The sequence below is a fragment of the Lactuca virosa genome, chromosome 1 (assembly GCF_052849685.1).
Source record: "Lactuca virosa cultivar CGN04683 chromosome 1, Lactuca_virosa_CGN04683_v6, whole genome shotgun sequence".
Taxonomy (NCBI): domain Eukaryota; kingdom Viridiplantae; phylum Streptophyta; class Magnoliopsida; order Asterales; family Asteraceae; genus Lactuca; species Lactuca virosa.
The window spans coordinates 154,763,923-154,778,589 of NC_136426.1; the positions used below are offsets into that span (position 1 = coordinate 154,763,923).

At 41.1% G+C, this 14,667-nt stretch overlaps 1 protein-coding gene across 1 annotated transcript; it reads left to right on the forward strand.

Annotated features, from left to right (window-relative positions):
- The first annotated feature begins 8,596 nt into the window (after positions 1-8,596).
- LOC145122420 (F-box/FBD/LRR-repeat protein At1g13570-like) lies at positions 8,597-12,029 on the forward strand. The gene is made up of 4 exons (XM_079058027.1): positions 8,597-8,648; positions 10,320-11,116; positions 11,489-11,659; positions 11,739-12,029. The coding sequence occupies exons 1-4, from the start codon at positions 8,597-8,599 to the stop codon at positions 12,027-12,029; spliced, it is 1,311 nt and encodes a 436-aa protein (XP_078914153.1).
- The last annotated feature ends 2,638 nt before the right edge of the window (positions 12,030-14,667 follow it).

Below are 14,667 nucleotides of genomic sequence, written 5' to 3' on the forward strand. Positions count from 1 at the left end.
GGGCCAAGTTTTGGACATAATTGTAATGGGATGTGATGGGCCTTTAGAAGTCAGTTAAGGGCCCAAGGATTAGTAGGCTTGGAAGGAAAGCCAATTTGAAGAGTTGGGCCCAATTCAGAAAATTGGGCCACTTGGGGACTTAATGGGCCTTAGTGAGGACTAGAAAGGATTGGGCCTAGGTCATGGCCCAAAATAGATCAGAGGGGTAAAATGGTTATTTTACCCATGGGAAAGTTATCAGTTTTTGACTAAATGTTTATTTGGTCATTATAGCTAGGGAGTAGTTGGAGTAGCAGTCGGTGTCACCTTTGCACGAGTTTTTCAGCAGTCAGTTGAGAGGTGAGTTTTCCTCCAGTAGGAACGGGTCTAAGGCACCAATGTCGGCCCGTTTATGTAGTTGTAGTATGCCGGGGTAAGCCTGATGTCGGGGTTTGCCCGATGCAGTTTATATGTTTCCGGACTTCGGTCCGATGTCGGGGCGGTCCCGAGAAGTAGTTATGTATGCTTGATGTCTTTGTGATTCATGCATGTTTATGTTATGTGTTATACGTTCCGGACTTCGGTACGATGTCGGGCAAGCCCGGTGCAGTATATGTGATTAGGTGACATGTTTATGTCTATGTTTATGTTATGTTCAGTTAATACCGGACTTCGCTCTGATGCAGTGGGCGGGGCCCAAGTCATTCCGGACTTCGGCCCGATGTCGGGCGGGGCCCGATGCAGTGGGGCCCAAGTTATTCCAGACATCGGTCCGATGTCGGGCGGGGCCCAAGTTATGTCGGACTTCGGTCCGATGTCGGGGGGAGCTCACTAAGCTTCGTTCTTACAGTTTCAGTTTTGGTTTCAGGTACTTCTACTAGTAAACGGAAGGGCTCGGGATGATCGCATGGCACACACCACAGCTTTCAGCCTGGGATTGATTGAGACTCTGATATAATTTCTCATTTGTTTTTGATACAATATTTGATATGAGATTTTGAGATAGATGACACTGGATTTTCTTATTGATTATGGATGAGTATAGTTTTTATAATATTTTCAAAATGAAATTTTTGGGTTGTATTTTTGGGATGTTTCAAGTTGGTTTCAGAGCCTTGGTTTTAGGGATTCGGGTACACTCTTGGGTGTGTCTGAACTCAAACTGGGGACTTGGTATGAAAATTTTCAAAAGAAATATCATTTTATAAAAAGAAATTTGAAAAGACAAAAGAACTTTGAAAAGAGATAAGGGTGTGGTGCATGCAATCAGCCGAGCTCAAGTAAGTACTCCCAAATTACCCATACAAGTTTATGTTATGATACATGTATCAGCTTTATGAGAACTGCATGCTAGATTAGGACTAAGGATCTAGGAAGGATGCCTTATGTGCCTATGATATGTGTCAGATTTATGAGAATTGCATGCTAGTTAGGACTAAGGATGTAGGGAGGATGCCTTATGTGCCTATTATATGTATGCTAGTACAGATTAGTTAGTAATGACATGAATGTGATATTCTCGATTATGTGGTTAGTTTTTCCCATTGTCCAAATGTTGCTTGCTTTGTGCTTAGTGGGACTCTTAGTAATGTGAGCTAGCTATTAACTGAATATGCTAAGTCACATGTGGCACAGGCTGGATAATCTCAGAGTGATGGATTTGACCCTATTGTGCAGCTCTCGTTTGAGTCTAACCGTTCTAGGGATGAGTCTTTTACTCGAAGGATTATCTGATCTATGTTTCATGTGGCTATGTTCATAATGTAGCTAGTTGACATTATTGAGAATTCCTTCAGCAGCTGAAGACGGAGTGACTTGGAGGATACCCTAGGGCAAGCCTAGGATGCGATTAGTATTGGGAGAAATAATAGTAGTGAAAGGGACTTGGTGGAGTTGAGGAAATTCTTGAGGAAAGTACGGATAGATGTGGAAGGTAGTATGGTCCCGTACCACTGAAAGCAGAGGATCCGTACTCAATTCAAGAAGGGCTGAGATAAAACCAGGGAACTTGTACTGAGTGTGTGAGATCCCTCAGTAGTAATGAGTATTCTGATGGTAGTTACGGTATGCTTGCAGCATGGTGACGCTTCGGGGTAGACCAGTGGGCAGTTCTGGTGCAGGTGAGAGATCAGGCTTGGGTTTAGGAGCCGAGCAGCTCGGGGAGCAGATGCGTGAGTTTATTTCAACTGAAATTACGCGTAGTATATTGGACCAGACTCCTTTGATCTTCGGTAAAGTCAAGGAGGGGATATCAGAGCTTTTGGATAGCCGCCTCGAGGCCTTCCGAGCCGAGATCGTTACGGGGCAGTTAGGGGCTCCTCTGGGGCCCAATGTTTATGGATCACTAGGATCCCTCTGAAGGGAGGATACTGTTATTAGATATTGTTATCAGGGATCGGAGGTGGGTCACGCAACTTGCCTCCAGGAGAGTCCACTGGGGGATTGGATCGCTATGGAGATTTCGCGAGCCGTACGTGAGGAGTTACCCGACATTATTGAGCGTGTTACTGCCAGGGTAACCGCTAGGTTTCAAGGTCAGACAGCGACTGTGCAGGTCGTTGATGGGGTAGTCGAGGTAACTCGGGAGCAAGAGATTGGATTAGATGTGCACCTAGGAAAGAGGAAGTGGGAACATGGTCTGAGTCAAGCAACCGAGCAGTGGAGTTCGGCTGTAGCAGGAGTCAAAAACCCAAAGGGTCGTGGCGGTTCCACAAAGGACGAAGGGGTACAAAAAGATGTTCGTAGCAGGTCTAAGTGCGGAAGGTGCGGGTGGAAGGGTCATAAGCGTCAAGAATGCTCGTTGGAGGAAGAGTTGTGCCATCGTTGTCATCAGCCTGGACATATTAGAGCGAATTGCCCCCGTATAGGGGTTAAGGAAGCTCCGGTTTCATTGCAGATACTCTAGCAGGGAGGGGTAGTTCAGGCTCCAGCGCCCATGGTTCCGCAGGAAGTCAAGATCGAGCCGCAATAGATCGCTGGTATGTATTCCAAATTCAGCTTTTGTTCATGAATTTATTGTTATGGTACTGCATCTATAATTGTAAGGTTATTTCAGAATTTTGTGGCTTGCTTGTGATTGAGTTATATTCCATCTGCATACTATGGATGTTAGTGTAGTAGATCGAAGATGTTCCCTTTAGAGCAGGTTCTCAGGATGCAGTCACTGTAGCAAGTGTGTGACTGGGGCTCGAGAGGTGTTCTGTTAGTCTTTCAGAGTGGTTCAGATTCGATATTGGTTAGTTTTGGAGCACTAGCAATAGTAAGTATTGGTTGCCATCCGATCAATTGTTGGATGATAGGAAGGATTGGGAATACTTTCCTCAAGTTGTGGGCTGTAAGAAATTAGCGGGATCAAAGTGGGAGAGAACTACCCGAGTGGTCAGAAGCAGAAGTAAGTGCGTGACTGGATTGGGTTTCACATCATTGTTGAGAAGGAAAGCAGCCCAAGTGGTTGTTTGGATGGAGGAGCACGTGAGCGGGGAGTTGGGGAAAACTTCCCGAAGTTGAGTTCGTGTATGCACGATTAGCTGATGACTGGTTGGGAAACCAGGCTAGAGATTTTTCCATCAGAACGGGAGACGGTTGAGTGGTCATCTTGATTGAGGATTGGATGAGCTGGGAGTTCAGAAAACGTTCCAACATTTGGTTTATGCTTTTCCTTGGCTTTGGGAAGCAGGTTTCAGGAACTAGGTTAGAGCCCCAGTTAAGACTCAAGTGCAGTTGAGTGTTAGGTCGAGTGTGTGTTCGATAGTGTGGAAGTGTTGTAAGTATGCGGGTGTAGTCGTAGCATTCACTAGCAGCCAGATAGTGTGGAGTGTTGTAAGTCTGTGGGTGTAGCCATAGCATTCACTAGCAGCCAGATAGTGTGGAAGTGTTATAAGTCTGCGGGTGTAGCCGTAGCATTCACTAGGAGTCAGATAGTGTTAGAATGTTGTAAGTGTGCGGGTGCAGTCGTAGCATTCACCAAATTGTCAGATAGCATTAGAGTGTTGTAAACCTGCGATGGTTGGCATGGATTTCACTAGGTTTTTAGGTAGTATGGGAGTGATGGCAGATCACGATGAGAACAGTAGTACATATCAGTTCGGGTGCAGCTGTGAGGGTGTGGCAAATCCATAGATTGCTTACAGATTTATCCAGATGAATTAGACTTGTTTGAGCCAGTGATGAGACCGTGGGATCACCACTACAGTTATGAGATCAAGGAAGCAATAGGCCGTTTAAGGTCGTTTGAGATATAAGGCTACCATTGGTCGCGTAGCAGTCGCTTTTAGCTTTGGAATTTGTTGATGTCAGGACTCGACGTATGGACTCGATCAGTAGATCATCAGGTCGTTAGAGCCACGGTGGCAAGAGAATTTATGGTAATTGTTGATAAAAAGGATTACGCTTGGAAGTCGTGTGGGCGACTGTGAGATTACTCTTTACTCAGCAACCGGACGGGGCGTCCGCATTCCAGATAGGCTGGAACGAGGGAGGTCCCGGTGGACCTTGGGCAAGCAGCCATGTAGCAGCGTGCTGTTCAGGCAGTTCAGTGTTTCAGGCAATTCTATGTTGCGGGTAGTTTCAGAGAATCAGACAGTATCAGTGCCTTAGGATTTCCGGTACAGGCGAAGCAACTGAATGATTTGGAAGTGACTTGTCGCTTGTAGTGGGATTAAATAATCTCAGAGTAGTTGATTTGAACCTGTTGTGCAGCTCTCTTATGAGTCTAACCGTTACAGGGATGAATCTTCTAATCGAATGATTATTTGAGCCTTCAGTCAAGTACAAGTACTCTACGACTAGTTATGGACAGGGATTTTGTTTCTGATTATAGCATTGAGATAATCAGCAATGGGAAATGTGCATTGGTCAGTTACTCGATGAGGTTTTAGCATGGTAGTTAGGGCATATACGAGACCATTATGGAACTCAGACCTTGGGAAGGATATGGTATTTTCGGGTTTGTGGCCGTATTTTCAGGTCGTCTGGTATATCGGAGATGGTAACGAATGGTTTCGAGGACGAAATCTAATTTAAGTGGGGGAGAGTTGTAACGCCCTGTTCTGAATTGACTCCTGATCTGAGGCTGTGGCCCGAAGACCGGTCATCATAAGGATTATGGCTTTTGAAAAGGGTAAGATCCAGGCCATTTTGGGTGCGAGTGATGTATTAGAAGCGATCCAGATGTTCAATTTGTGTCTTGGAGCCTAGGGGTATTTCGGTAAAGTGTCAGTTTGGGATTTTGTGGAAAATGGACTTTTGTTCGGAAGGTCTTAAGGATGATACGAGTTGAAAGAAGTGTATGGCTTCTCGTTACCTTTCCGTGGATATAAGGATCGTCGAAAACGGATTTATAACGAAGAAGTTATGGCCTTCGGAAGTTTAGTGGTTTCAGGCTTAGCCGAGTACGCTAGGAGTACACAAAGAGTACGTTGGGCGTACTAGTGAAGAAGGCAGTATGTTGGGCGTACTAACTAGGATGGTCGCGAATGTTCTTCGGAGTACGCTGGGCGTACGCAAATCAGACCTAAACCTTATTTTAGGGTCTTGGACCCTATTTAAGCTCCTTATCTCATAACCTAACCCTAATATCTTCAGCCTCCACCCTCTAAACCCTAGATATCGAGCCTTAGCCCTCATTTGAGTGATTTTGGAGCTTGGATGGCCATTAGAGGAGTATTTTGGTGTTTTTGAAGAAGAAGGTGTTTAGAGAAGAAGCAAGATATTGAAGAGAGCTTGTAGATCCAGAGGTTTTATATCATTTCCAGCCTATTAAAGGTATAAAGTTTTCATCTTGGTGCTTCTACATCATAGATCTAGGTTCTAGACTTAGGGTTGTCACCCATGAAGCTATTTGAGTCCCTTGAGCAGTAAAGTTGCAATCTTTAAGGCCCATTTGCATCCATGCAAGAGATCTAGCCATTTCCATGAAGATAGTTGTTATTTTTACAAGTTTGATCTCATTTGGTGGGGTGCAAGCCACCAAGTGATCAACTTTATGGGTTAAGAAGGATTATTAGACTCAGATCTATAGTTTGGAAGTTGTGTCTTAAGGGATTAAGCAGTTTTGAAGAAAATGACTTATCAAGGGAGTACGCTGGGCGTACACGCCAGTACGCGCAGCGTACAAGCCATGCAAGTTGTACGCGCAGCGTACAGAAAAGTACGCTCAGCGTACGCTCAGTCAGTGGACTTTTGTAATTGGGCCTTGGTTTGGGCCAAGTTTTGGACATAGTTGTAATGGGCTGTGATGGGCCTTTAGAAGTTAGTTAAGGGCCCAAGGATTAGTAGGCTTAGAAGGAAAGCCCATTTGAAGAGTTGGGCCCAATTCAGAAAATTGGGCCACTTGGGGACTTAATGGGCCTTAGTGAGGACTAGAAATGATTGGGCCTAGGTCATGGCCCAAAATAGATCAGAGGGGTAAAATGGTCATTTTACCCATGGGAAAGTTATCAGTTTTTGACTAAATGTTTATTTGGTCATTATAGCTAGGGAGTAGTTGGAGCAGCAGTCGATGTCACCTTTGCACTAGTTTTTCAGCAGTCAGTTGAGAGGTGAGTTCTTCCAGTAGGAACGGGTCTAAGGCACCAATGCCGACTCGTTTATGTAGTTGCAGTATGTCGGGGTAAGCACGATGCCGGGGTTAGCTCGATGCAGTTTATATGTTTCCGGACTTCGGTCCGATGCCGGGGCGGTCCCGAGAAGTAGTTATATATGCTTGATGTCTTTGTGATTCATGCTTGTTTATGTTATGTGTTATACGTTCCGGACTTCGGTCCGATGTCGGGCAAGCCCGATGCAGTGTATGTGATTAGGTTACATGTTTTTGTCTATGTTTATGTTATGTTCAGTTAATACCGGACTTCGGTCTGACACAGTGGGCAGGGCCCAAGTCATTCTGGACTTCGGTCAGATGCCGGGTGGGGCCTGATGCAGTGGGCGGGACCCAAGTTATTCCAGACTTCGGTTCGATGCCGGGCGGGGCCCGATGCAGTGGGCAGGGCCCAAGTTATGTCGGACTTCGGTCCGATGCTGGGCGGGGCCCGATGCAGTAGGCAAGGCCCATTATGTGTTATATGTGTTATTGTATGGTATGTGGTAGCTTGGGGGAGGTCACTAAGCTTCGTGCTTACAGTTTCAGTTTTGGTTTCAGGTACTTCTACTAGCAAAGGGAAGGGCTCGGGATGATCTCATGGCACACACCACAGCTTTCAGCCTGGGATTGATTGAGACTCTGATATAATTTCTCATTTGTTTTTGATACAGTATTTGATATGAGATTTAGAGATACATGACACTGGATTTTCTTATTGATTATGGATGCGTATAGTTTTTATAATATTTTCAAAACGCAATTTTTGGCTTGTATTTTTGGGATGTGTCAAAATTACACTTACCAAGTCGTTCGTGGAGCATGTGTGGTTGACCGCCACACTAACATGGACTAGTAAGAGTGGCAAAGGGTAACTTAATGTTTATCATAGATCGGTGGAGCGCGTGTGGTTAACCGACAAATCGATTAGGTGATAAAATTAAGGGTACCAAGTTAATTTGCATGGTTATTCACACCTTGTTTGTGATCCTCGGCATCCCAGTCACAAACTTCAGAGGGCGCAATCGAGATTTAAACATGACATTGAAAAGTTCAATGAATCTCAAAAGATCTAGGAGTTTCAAACCAATTAAAACCTAATGTAACATCCCAAAAATGAGACCCAAATTTTTTTGCTTAATTATATTACTTATGAAAACAGTTTACGGAAAACATCATTGTTATCATTTCAAACATCAAGTCACAAATCACAAGTCTCAAAAACCATATCATCAAATAGTAAAATATCAGATTACAATCCTAGGGTTCTCAAAGCGGAAATCATATGTGTGCGATGTGCTGCTACTCTGTCGGCTCCTTCCCCTTAGCTGAAGAGGTACCTGAAACCAAAACTAAAAACTGTAAGCACGAAGCTTAGTGAGTTCCCCCATCATACCACATACCATACAATCATACATACTTTCGGGCAATTCAGGGGTGCCCGACCTACCCATGTCAAGCCATTCTCTTTGGTTTCTACGATGTTGTTTTGGGGTAATGGTTTTTTTTAATTTAAACATCGAAAATTTTAGTCTTAAATTTTGGGACGTTTCACAAAATCCCATATGTATCTGTATATATTCGATTGTAGATTAATGAATAGGAAGGGAAAATGATTTCCAAACAAATCGATGGCCGAATCATGCAAAGTCACCACTCTTTATCTAAAAGAACAAGTAAAGCTGTGATGAGTTCGTGAACAGATCTACAAATCGACATCATTGTAGGGTTCCATTCGATGAAAGAAAAAATGCAGGGGTGACATCCGGAAACTGCAAAAGTAGAGATGGTGACTGGAAAATCGTCGGTGGCCAAAAAATGTTGGTAGAACAGTTTGGAATCAAAGGGTGGAGAGTTTCATGATCTTGCCTCTTGAGATGTCTGATACGAGTAGGATTTGTGGGTTTCACGGTCTGGTGAGTGTGGACGATGATAGTGGGTTCACGATGTCGCCGGATCTACCGATGACCGATTGAAGGTGGTTTGATTTTTAGAAGGTCGGCGATAGCGGTAGTAGCTGAAGGAGAGAAAAGGTGGTGGATGGTAGGCGATGGTCTACAGGGTAAGAGGCGATTAGTGGCAGTCACCGACGGTGGTGTACAAATGGTGATGGTGTTGCAGGAGATCCTCGATGGCTTTTAGGGAGGAGGGGCACACTCAGACTAGAAACTAGAATAGATATAGGAAAGGTAGAGGGAGGGTATGGGGGTAGGATCTAGGTAGGGGGTGAGGATGAGTTTTTTTATTTATTTGATTTATATAATATTTAAAATATAATTAAAAATTAATCATTAAGATATAATAGTTATTTTAGGTCTGTAAGTAACGAAATACATAATAAAAACAAAACATAACAACCCGTCCAAATTAAAAAAAGAATTAAGGACAACCATGCAAATCACTCAAAACCACATAGTCTATTCGAGTAATTTACTCTTAAATTTGCAAAATATAATGTTGAAAAACCAACTTCTTAGAGTAGAAATCTTCTTTTGAAAAGAAAAAAGATAACCGTTTAATTTAATGATAGAATGCTAAAAAAACATGCATTTATGTCACGAGCTTGATCAAAAAAACACATTAAAAGGTAATTTTATTAAAAACTTAATTTTTTTAGGTTATTAAATATGAGACCAAACCAAACCAGAACTTTTAAGACAAAGATATTATTACAACTTACCTTTCTGTATATCAAATTTCCGGGCTGGTGAACAGTAAACCCTAAGACCCCAATTCTTCGACAGTTTCATTTTCACCATTAGTATGATGGGTAAGTATCATACTTTATACACCTCCATGTTTTTAATTCATCGAATGTAAGAGATTTAGTTTAGGATTTCTGCTCATTCCAGTAGGAAACGTAAAACCTGTTTTTGGTAGTCGTTGTCAATCATCCCGTATCTACTTTAAAACAGAAATCAGGAACCCGACTTTCCAAAGATCTATTACATTAGTTTGAATATGACTGGTAAAATCTACTTTTTGTCAGAATGTATATTATGTGATCATTAAGTTGTTTTAAGTTAGGTTCTGCCAGGGGCAGCCATTGATGTAACTAGAGAAATTGTATCACTGTAAAATGCATTAAAAAAGTAGAGAGGTGAACCCTTGTAGGGTTTGGTGGCATGAGTGACACTTTTTCACACGCACATATTTGAGGCCAGCTTGTTTGGCGTATTCCATCACTACATTCCTTTTGTCATCAAAGTATCTGTTGTATTCCCGTAGCTATTTTAACTGTTTTCATTGAACCCATTAACTGAAAAACCCTCCATCATTCATACTTTAACCTCATTATCTTTATGAATGGCCTCTGGATAGGCAGATAGCTGATATTGCTCTAGGTTACACACACACTTGTAACTATCTTTCACTTTGTTGCTCATCTCTGAATTCTGACAGCTTCGAAATCACTTCGGTTTCCCTACATTTCTCTGTGATATTCCATTACCCTCTTTTAAACCATCATGTTAAAGTTATTTGGATTATTGTCTTTTCGGGTTACAAAACGTAATATGTGAGTCATATGTTATTGAAAAAATGTTTACAACCATGAAATCATAAGTATTGCAAACAATCCAATTCCTATATCATGAGTTATGTTACCACACCCAAAAAGAAAATTTAAGAAGAGTATTAGAAATGTGAATTTGTTGATTTTTTTGTTTCCTTCAATTTGTTTGAAATAACTTAGTCCCGTTTTTTTCTTTTTTAAAACTAATGACAGAGAATTATAGAGCGGGGCTTGTAACTTGTGCTAAAGAAGATAGAATCAGTAACTTGCCTGAACACTTGATGGACTCAATCTTAGAGCGGGTCCCGCTTGAAGAGGCTGTAAGGACAAGCATTATATCAAAAAAGTGGAGGTACAGATGGACCAAAATGACAGCACTTGTTTTTGATGAGCAGTTCTCTAAAAAATTTGCAAAAAATGGAGCTTTTGGTGGTAATGGGTTTATAACGATCATAAACAAAGTCATGTTCTTTCACAAGGGTCCTATCTTGAAATTTCATATCCATATACCAAATATGTTTCTTGATAGCTTTGAAGAAGTTGATCAATGGGTGCTATTCTTATCAAGAAATGGTGTCAATGACCTCCTCCTTAACAATGCGAATCGCCGCTATGAACTTCGTTCTTATTTGTTTTATTGTCTAGAATTGACAATGTTAGAACTACACAAGTGTTGCTTTAAGCCACCACTTGAGTTTGAAGGATTTCTCAATCTTGAAAAACTTCGTCTGGAGGATATTGATTTTGGGGCTAGCTTGTGTGGAACTAAGTTCAACCTACCACAACTTAAGAAGTTTTCCGTCCTTAAATGCACAAATGTCTACAATTTCAACATTAAGGCTACAAGACTGCAGGAATTGATTGTCTATGCTTGTCCTGATGCCATGTTGCTTCGGTTATTGGATAGTCGGTGCCTTTTTTTGGTTTTTATTGCTTTTGAGAAACCCTTAGAAGATTTTGTACGCGTTGAAAAAATGAATTTGGCGACAATGTTGAGTAACTTGTCCAAAGTTGAATACTTTTATATCAACAGTTATTTTCTTAAGGTATGATATAAAGGAAAACCTTTTATGCTTAACCTTCGCTCTTCCTTAACCAGAGTTTATTTATTGGGTAAGTTAAAGAGAAATGGCACAAGAGGCACCCGAGGTACCAGGTTTGCCATGTTGGGTTAGAAAATGCGATCTCAAAATCCTCAAAAAAATCCAAAAACACAAAATAAAAATAAAAATGCAGTGTCAAAATCGAAAAAGGTGAAAACATAGTGTCTTTTGTGCCATTGAACAAAATTGGAAAATGTGATGTTCGATTTGAAACAAAAAACAATGCACTTTCAAAATAAAAAAAAGAAAGAAAGTGAAAACATAGTTTCTTTTGTGCTATTTTCCCTAAGTTAAAATCTTACTTTCATCTCACAGTTTTTTATTACAAAAAAGATTCCAAAATTGCTTTCACGTGCGATTAGTAGTTTAAAGCATCTGTGGTTTCTGGGTATTCAACTTGGTGATTTGGATCAACTTCATGCTGTTCTTTGTTTTCTTCGAAACTCTCCTAATCTAGAAAAACTGTTTGTTAGGCACTTTGATATGGTAAAGTGAAAAGTGTTAAAAGTATATATAATACAAGAGTTTGGAGCTAAACTGTGGTTGCATTTTTATGTTATTTCAGGAGCCCCGAGTAGATGTGGGACCAGCTTCAGGTCATTTAGAATCCCCAAACTGCTTGGACTCTACATTGGATCAGTTGAAAATTGTTGAGATGACATGTTTAAAAGGATCAAAACCGGAACTGCTTTTTATAAAGCTTCTTCTTGCTCATTCCCCTTCTCTCCAGAAGTTTACCATTAAACCAAGTAGAGCTTCTGATGTTCAAAAAAGATATGACATTGCTAAAGAGGTTATGCAGTTCCCTCGAGCATCAGCAAAAGCAAAAATGTTTTGCTTGGATCCGGAACCATAATCATGTAAGAATCTTCTCTCCTTTAAAGTTTAAACACCCTCTTATTTATCCTATTTGCTTTGCTACCCTTACTTGCACAAAGTGCCTTGGTCCAGTTGAGTTGTCATAGCTTGAAGTCCTCGGTTTTTCATATTTTTATGTTTAAGTCCTTGAAATAAAACAAACACCAATCACAGTCCAACTGAGTTTGTTGCTTCATATTGTGTTTAAGCATAAGATTAAATAAAAAAAGGACCACCATATTGAAAGTTATAGTAAGAAACACGAGCTCCATCGACTAAAAAACTCCTACTAAAAATTCCTACTAATTGTTACTTGAATTTTTATTCCTTATGGTGCGTTTTAATATACTTGTAAATAGTTGTGTGCATGAAGAAGAAACTGATGATCTAGGATTTTTGTTATGCAGATCTGCAGTGACCATAGAAAATAACCACTATTTTGAAGAACAAAATGAAGTTGAAGCTGTGTTTGTGTATGTGTGTCAAATTACATGTGTTGAAACAGAAATAGTAAAGTTTAGTGCTGTTTAAAGTAGTGCGTATAATAACACTGGAAAGTTGTTATTTTGACGAGAAGTTTCATTAATCCTTATGTTAAGTAGCATATGCTCTAAGGACTTTGTATGGAAGTAATTTGTATTTTACTGAATATGGAATGTTAGGGGTTACTATTCCTATTAGTTAATATTGAAGACAATTATCATTACCATGACGGTAATTTGTAAAATGGTTGCAAACGCTTGGTGACATGATGGTACATTGGTTGGAACTTCGAATGCAATACCGGGAAGGTGATCGGCTGGTCACAATCATGGGTGACCTGAGCTAATCAAAAACTATGGCCTTGTGTAAGACTCTTCACAAGTTAATACAACATGAGGGGGAAGGATATTTTGTCCATCTTCAGGCAAAAGTCGTGGTGCACACTCCTGTTGTGATTAATGGTCAAGTTATGAAGGTGTTGGAGGCATTTAAAGACGTTTTTGAAATGCCTGGTGGTTTACCACCTATATGTATCAAAAATTACACGATCATTTTAAAGGAGGGTACCTCACCTGTAAGCGTAAGACCTTACCGCTACCCGCAAGCACACAAGAATGAAATAAAACGCCTAGTCCAAGAAATGCTGGATGCTGGGATTATTCAGCCGAGTACTAGTCCTTTCTCTAGTCTCGTGTTGTTGGTGAAAAAAAAAGATGGGAGCTGGTGTTTTTATGTGGACTATATAGCATTTAATAAGGCGACGGTTCTTGACATGTTCCTTATTCCCGTTATAGATAAGCTTTTGGATGAGTTGCATGGGTCAGTTCTTTTTTCAAAATTAAATTTAAGGTCTGGGTAAGATACGAATGAAAGATGAAGATGTTCATAAAACCACTTTTAGGACTCGTGAGGGGCACTATGAATTTCTCGTTATGCCTTTCAGGTTGACCAACGCTCTTGTCACATTCCAATATTTAATGAATTAGGTATTCCGACCCTTCTTGCAACACTTTGTACTCATTTTCTTCGATGATATTCTCGTCTATAGCAGGTCCTAGGACGAGCATGTGCATCATTTATCTTCGGTACTATTAACGATGCAAGAGAATAAACTTTTTAAAGATCAAAAAATGTTCGTTTTCTTATAATGAAATAGAGTATTTAGGGCATTTGGTTTCAGCTGAGGGTGTATCGGCTGATCCCTCGAAAATAGAAGCTATGTTGGAGTGGTCGGAACCGGAAACGCTCTAGGAATTACTCTTCCTACGCGGGCTCTTAGGGCTGATGGGGTACTATCGCAAGTTTGACAAGGATGATGGGAAGATTGCAAGACCACTCACGGATCAGCTCAAGAAAGATAATTTGCGTTGGAACATGGACACTTCACAAGCTTTTCAGCAGTTACAGACCGTGATGACTCGTGTTCCGGTTTTGGCCTTACTAGATTTTACAAAAACATTTGTGGTGGAAACCGATGCTTCGGGTGTTGGCTTGGGTGCGGTATTAATGCAGGATTCTTGCCTAATTGCTTATTTTAGTCAAGTTTTGGTTCGTCTAAAGTCTGTGTATTAGCGCGAATTAATGGAAATTGTTTTTGCTATCCAAAAGTGTCGTCCTTACTAGCTGGGGCGAAGGCTTGTGGTTCGTACGGATCAACGAAGTTTAAAATATTTGTTGGAAGAGCGGGTCGTGGCTGAAGACCATCAGTAGTGGCTGTCTAAAATTTTGGGGTACAACTCTGACATCGAGTACCGTCCGGGTCAAGAGAACAACGCAGCTGTTGCATTGTCAAGGAAGAATGGGGCTGAGTTGTTAGAGTTGGTAACTGGTTGCACGGTTGATTGGGAATGGTTGTAGTGAGAGGTTGAAAATGACCTTGAATTGGTCGATATCATGCAACACGTCATTTTCGGTTAATAGGTCTGTATTCTTATTGTCACTTCCTTCTTACTGTCGATATATGCTTTATAAAAGAGCCTTTTTACCTCCACTGTTCATCACTTCATCGATAAACCCTTCCTTGGTTTCTGCTTCTGAAACCTCAAACATGGAACCTGTATTCTTACAAGTAGATGTGCACTTCCAAGGAATGTTCGCCAGAAACCCCATACGCTACACCGGCGGAATTACTCAGAGGTTTTCGGACATCAATT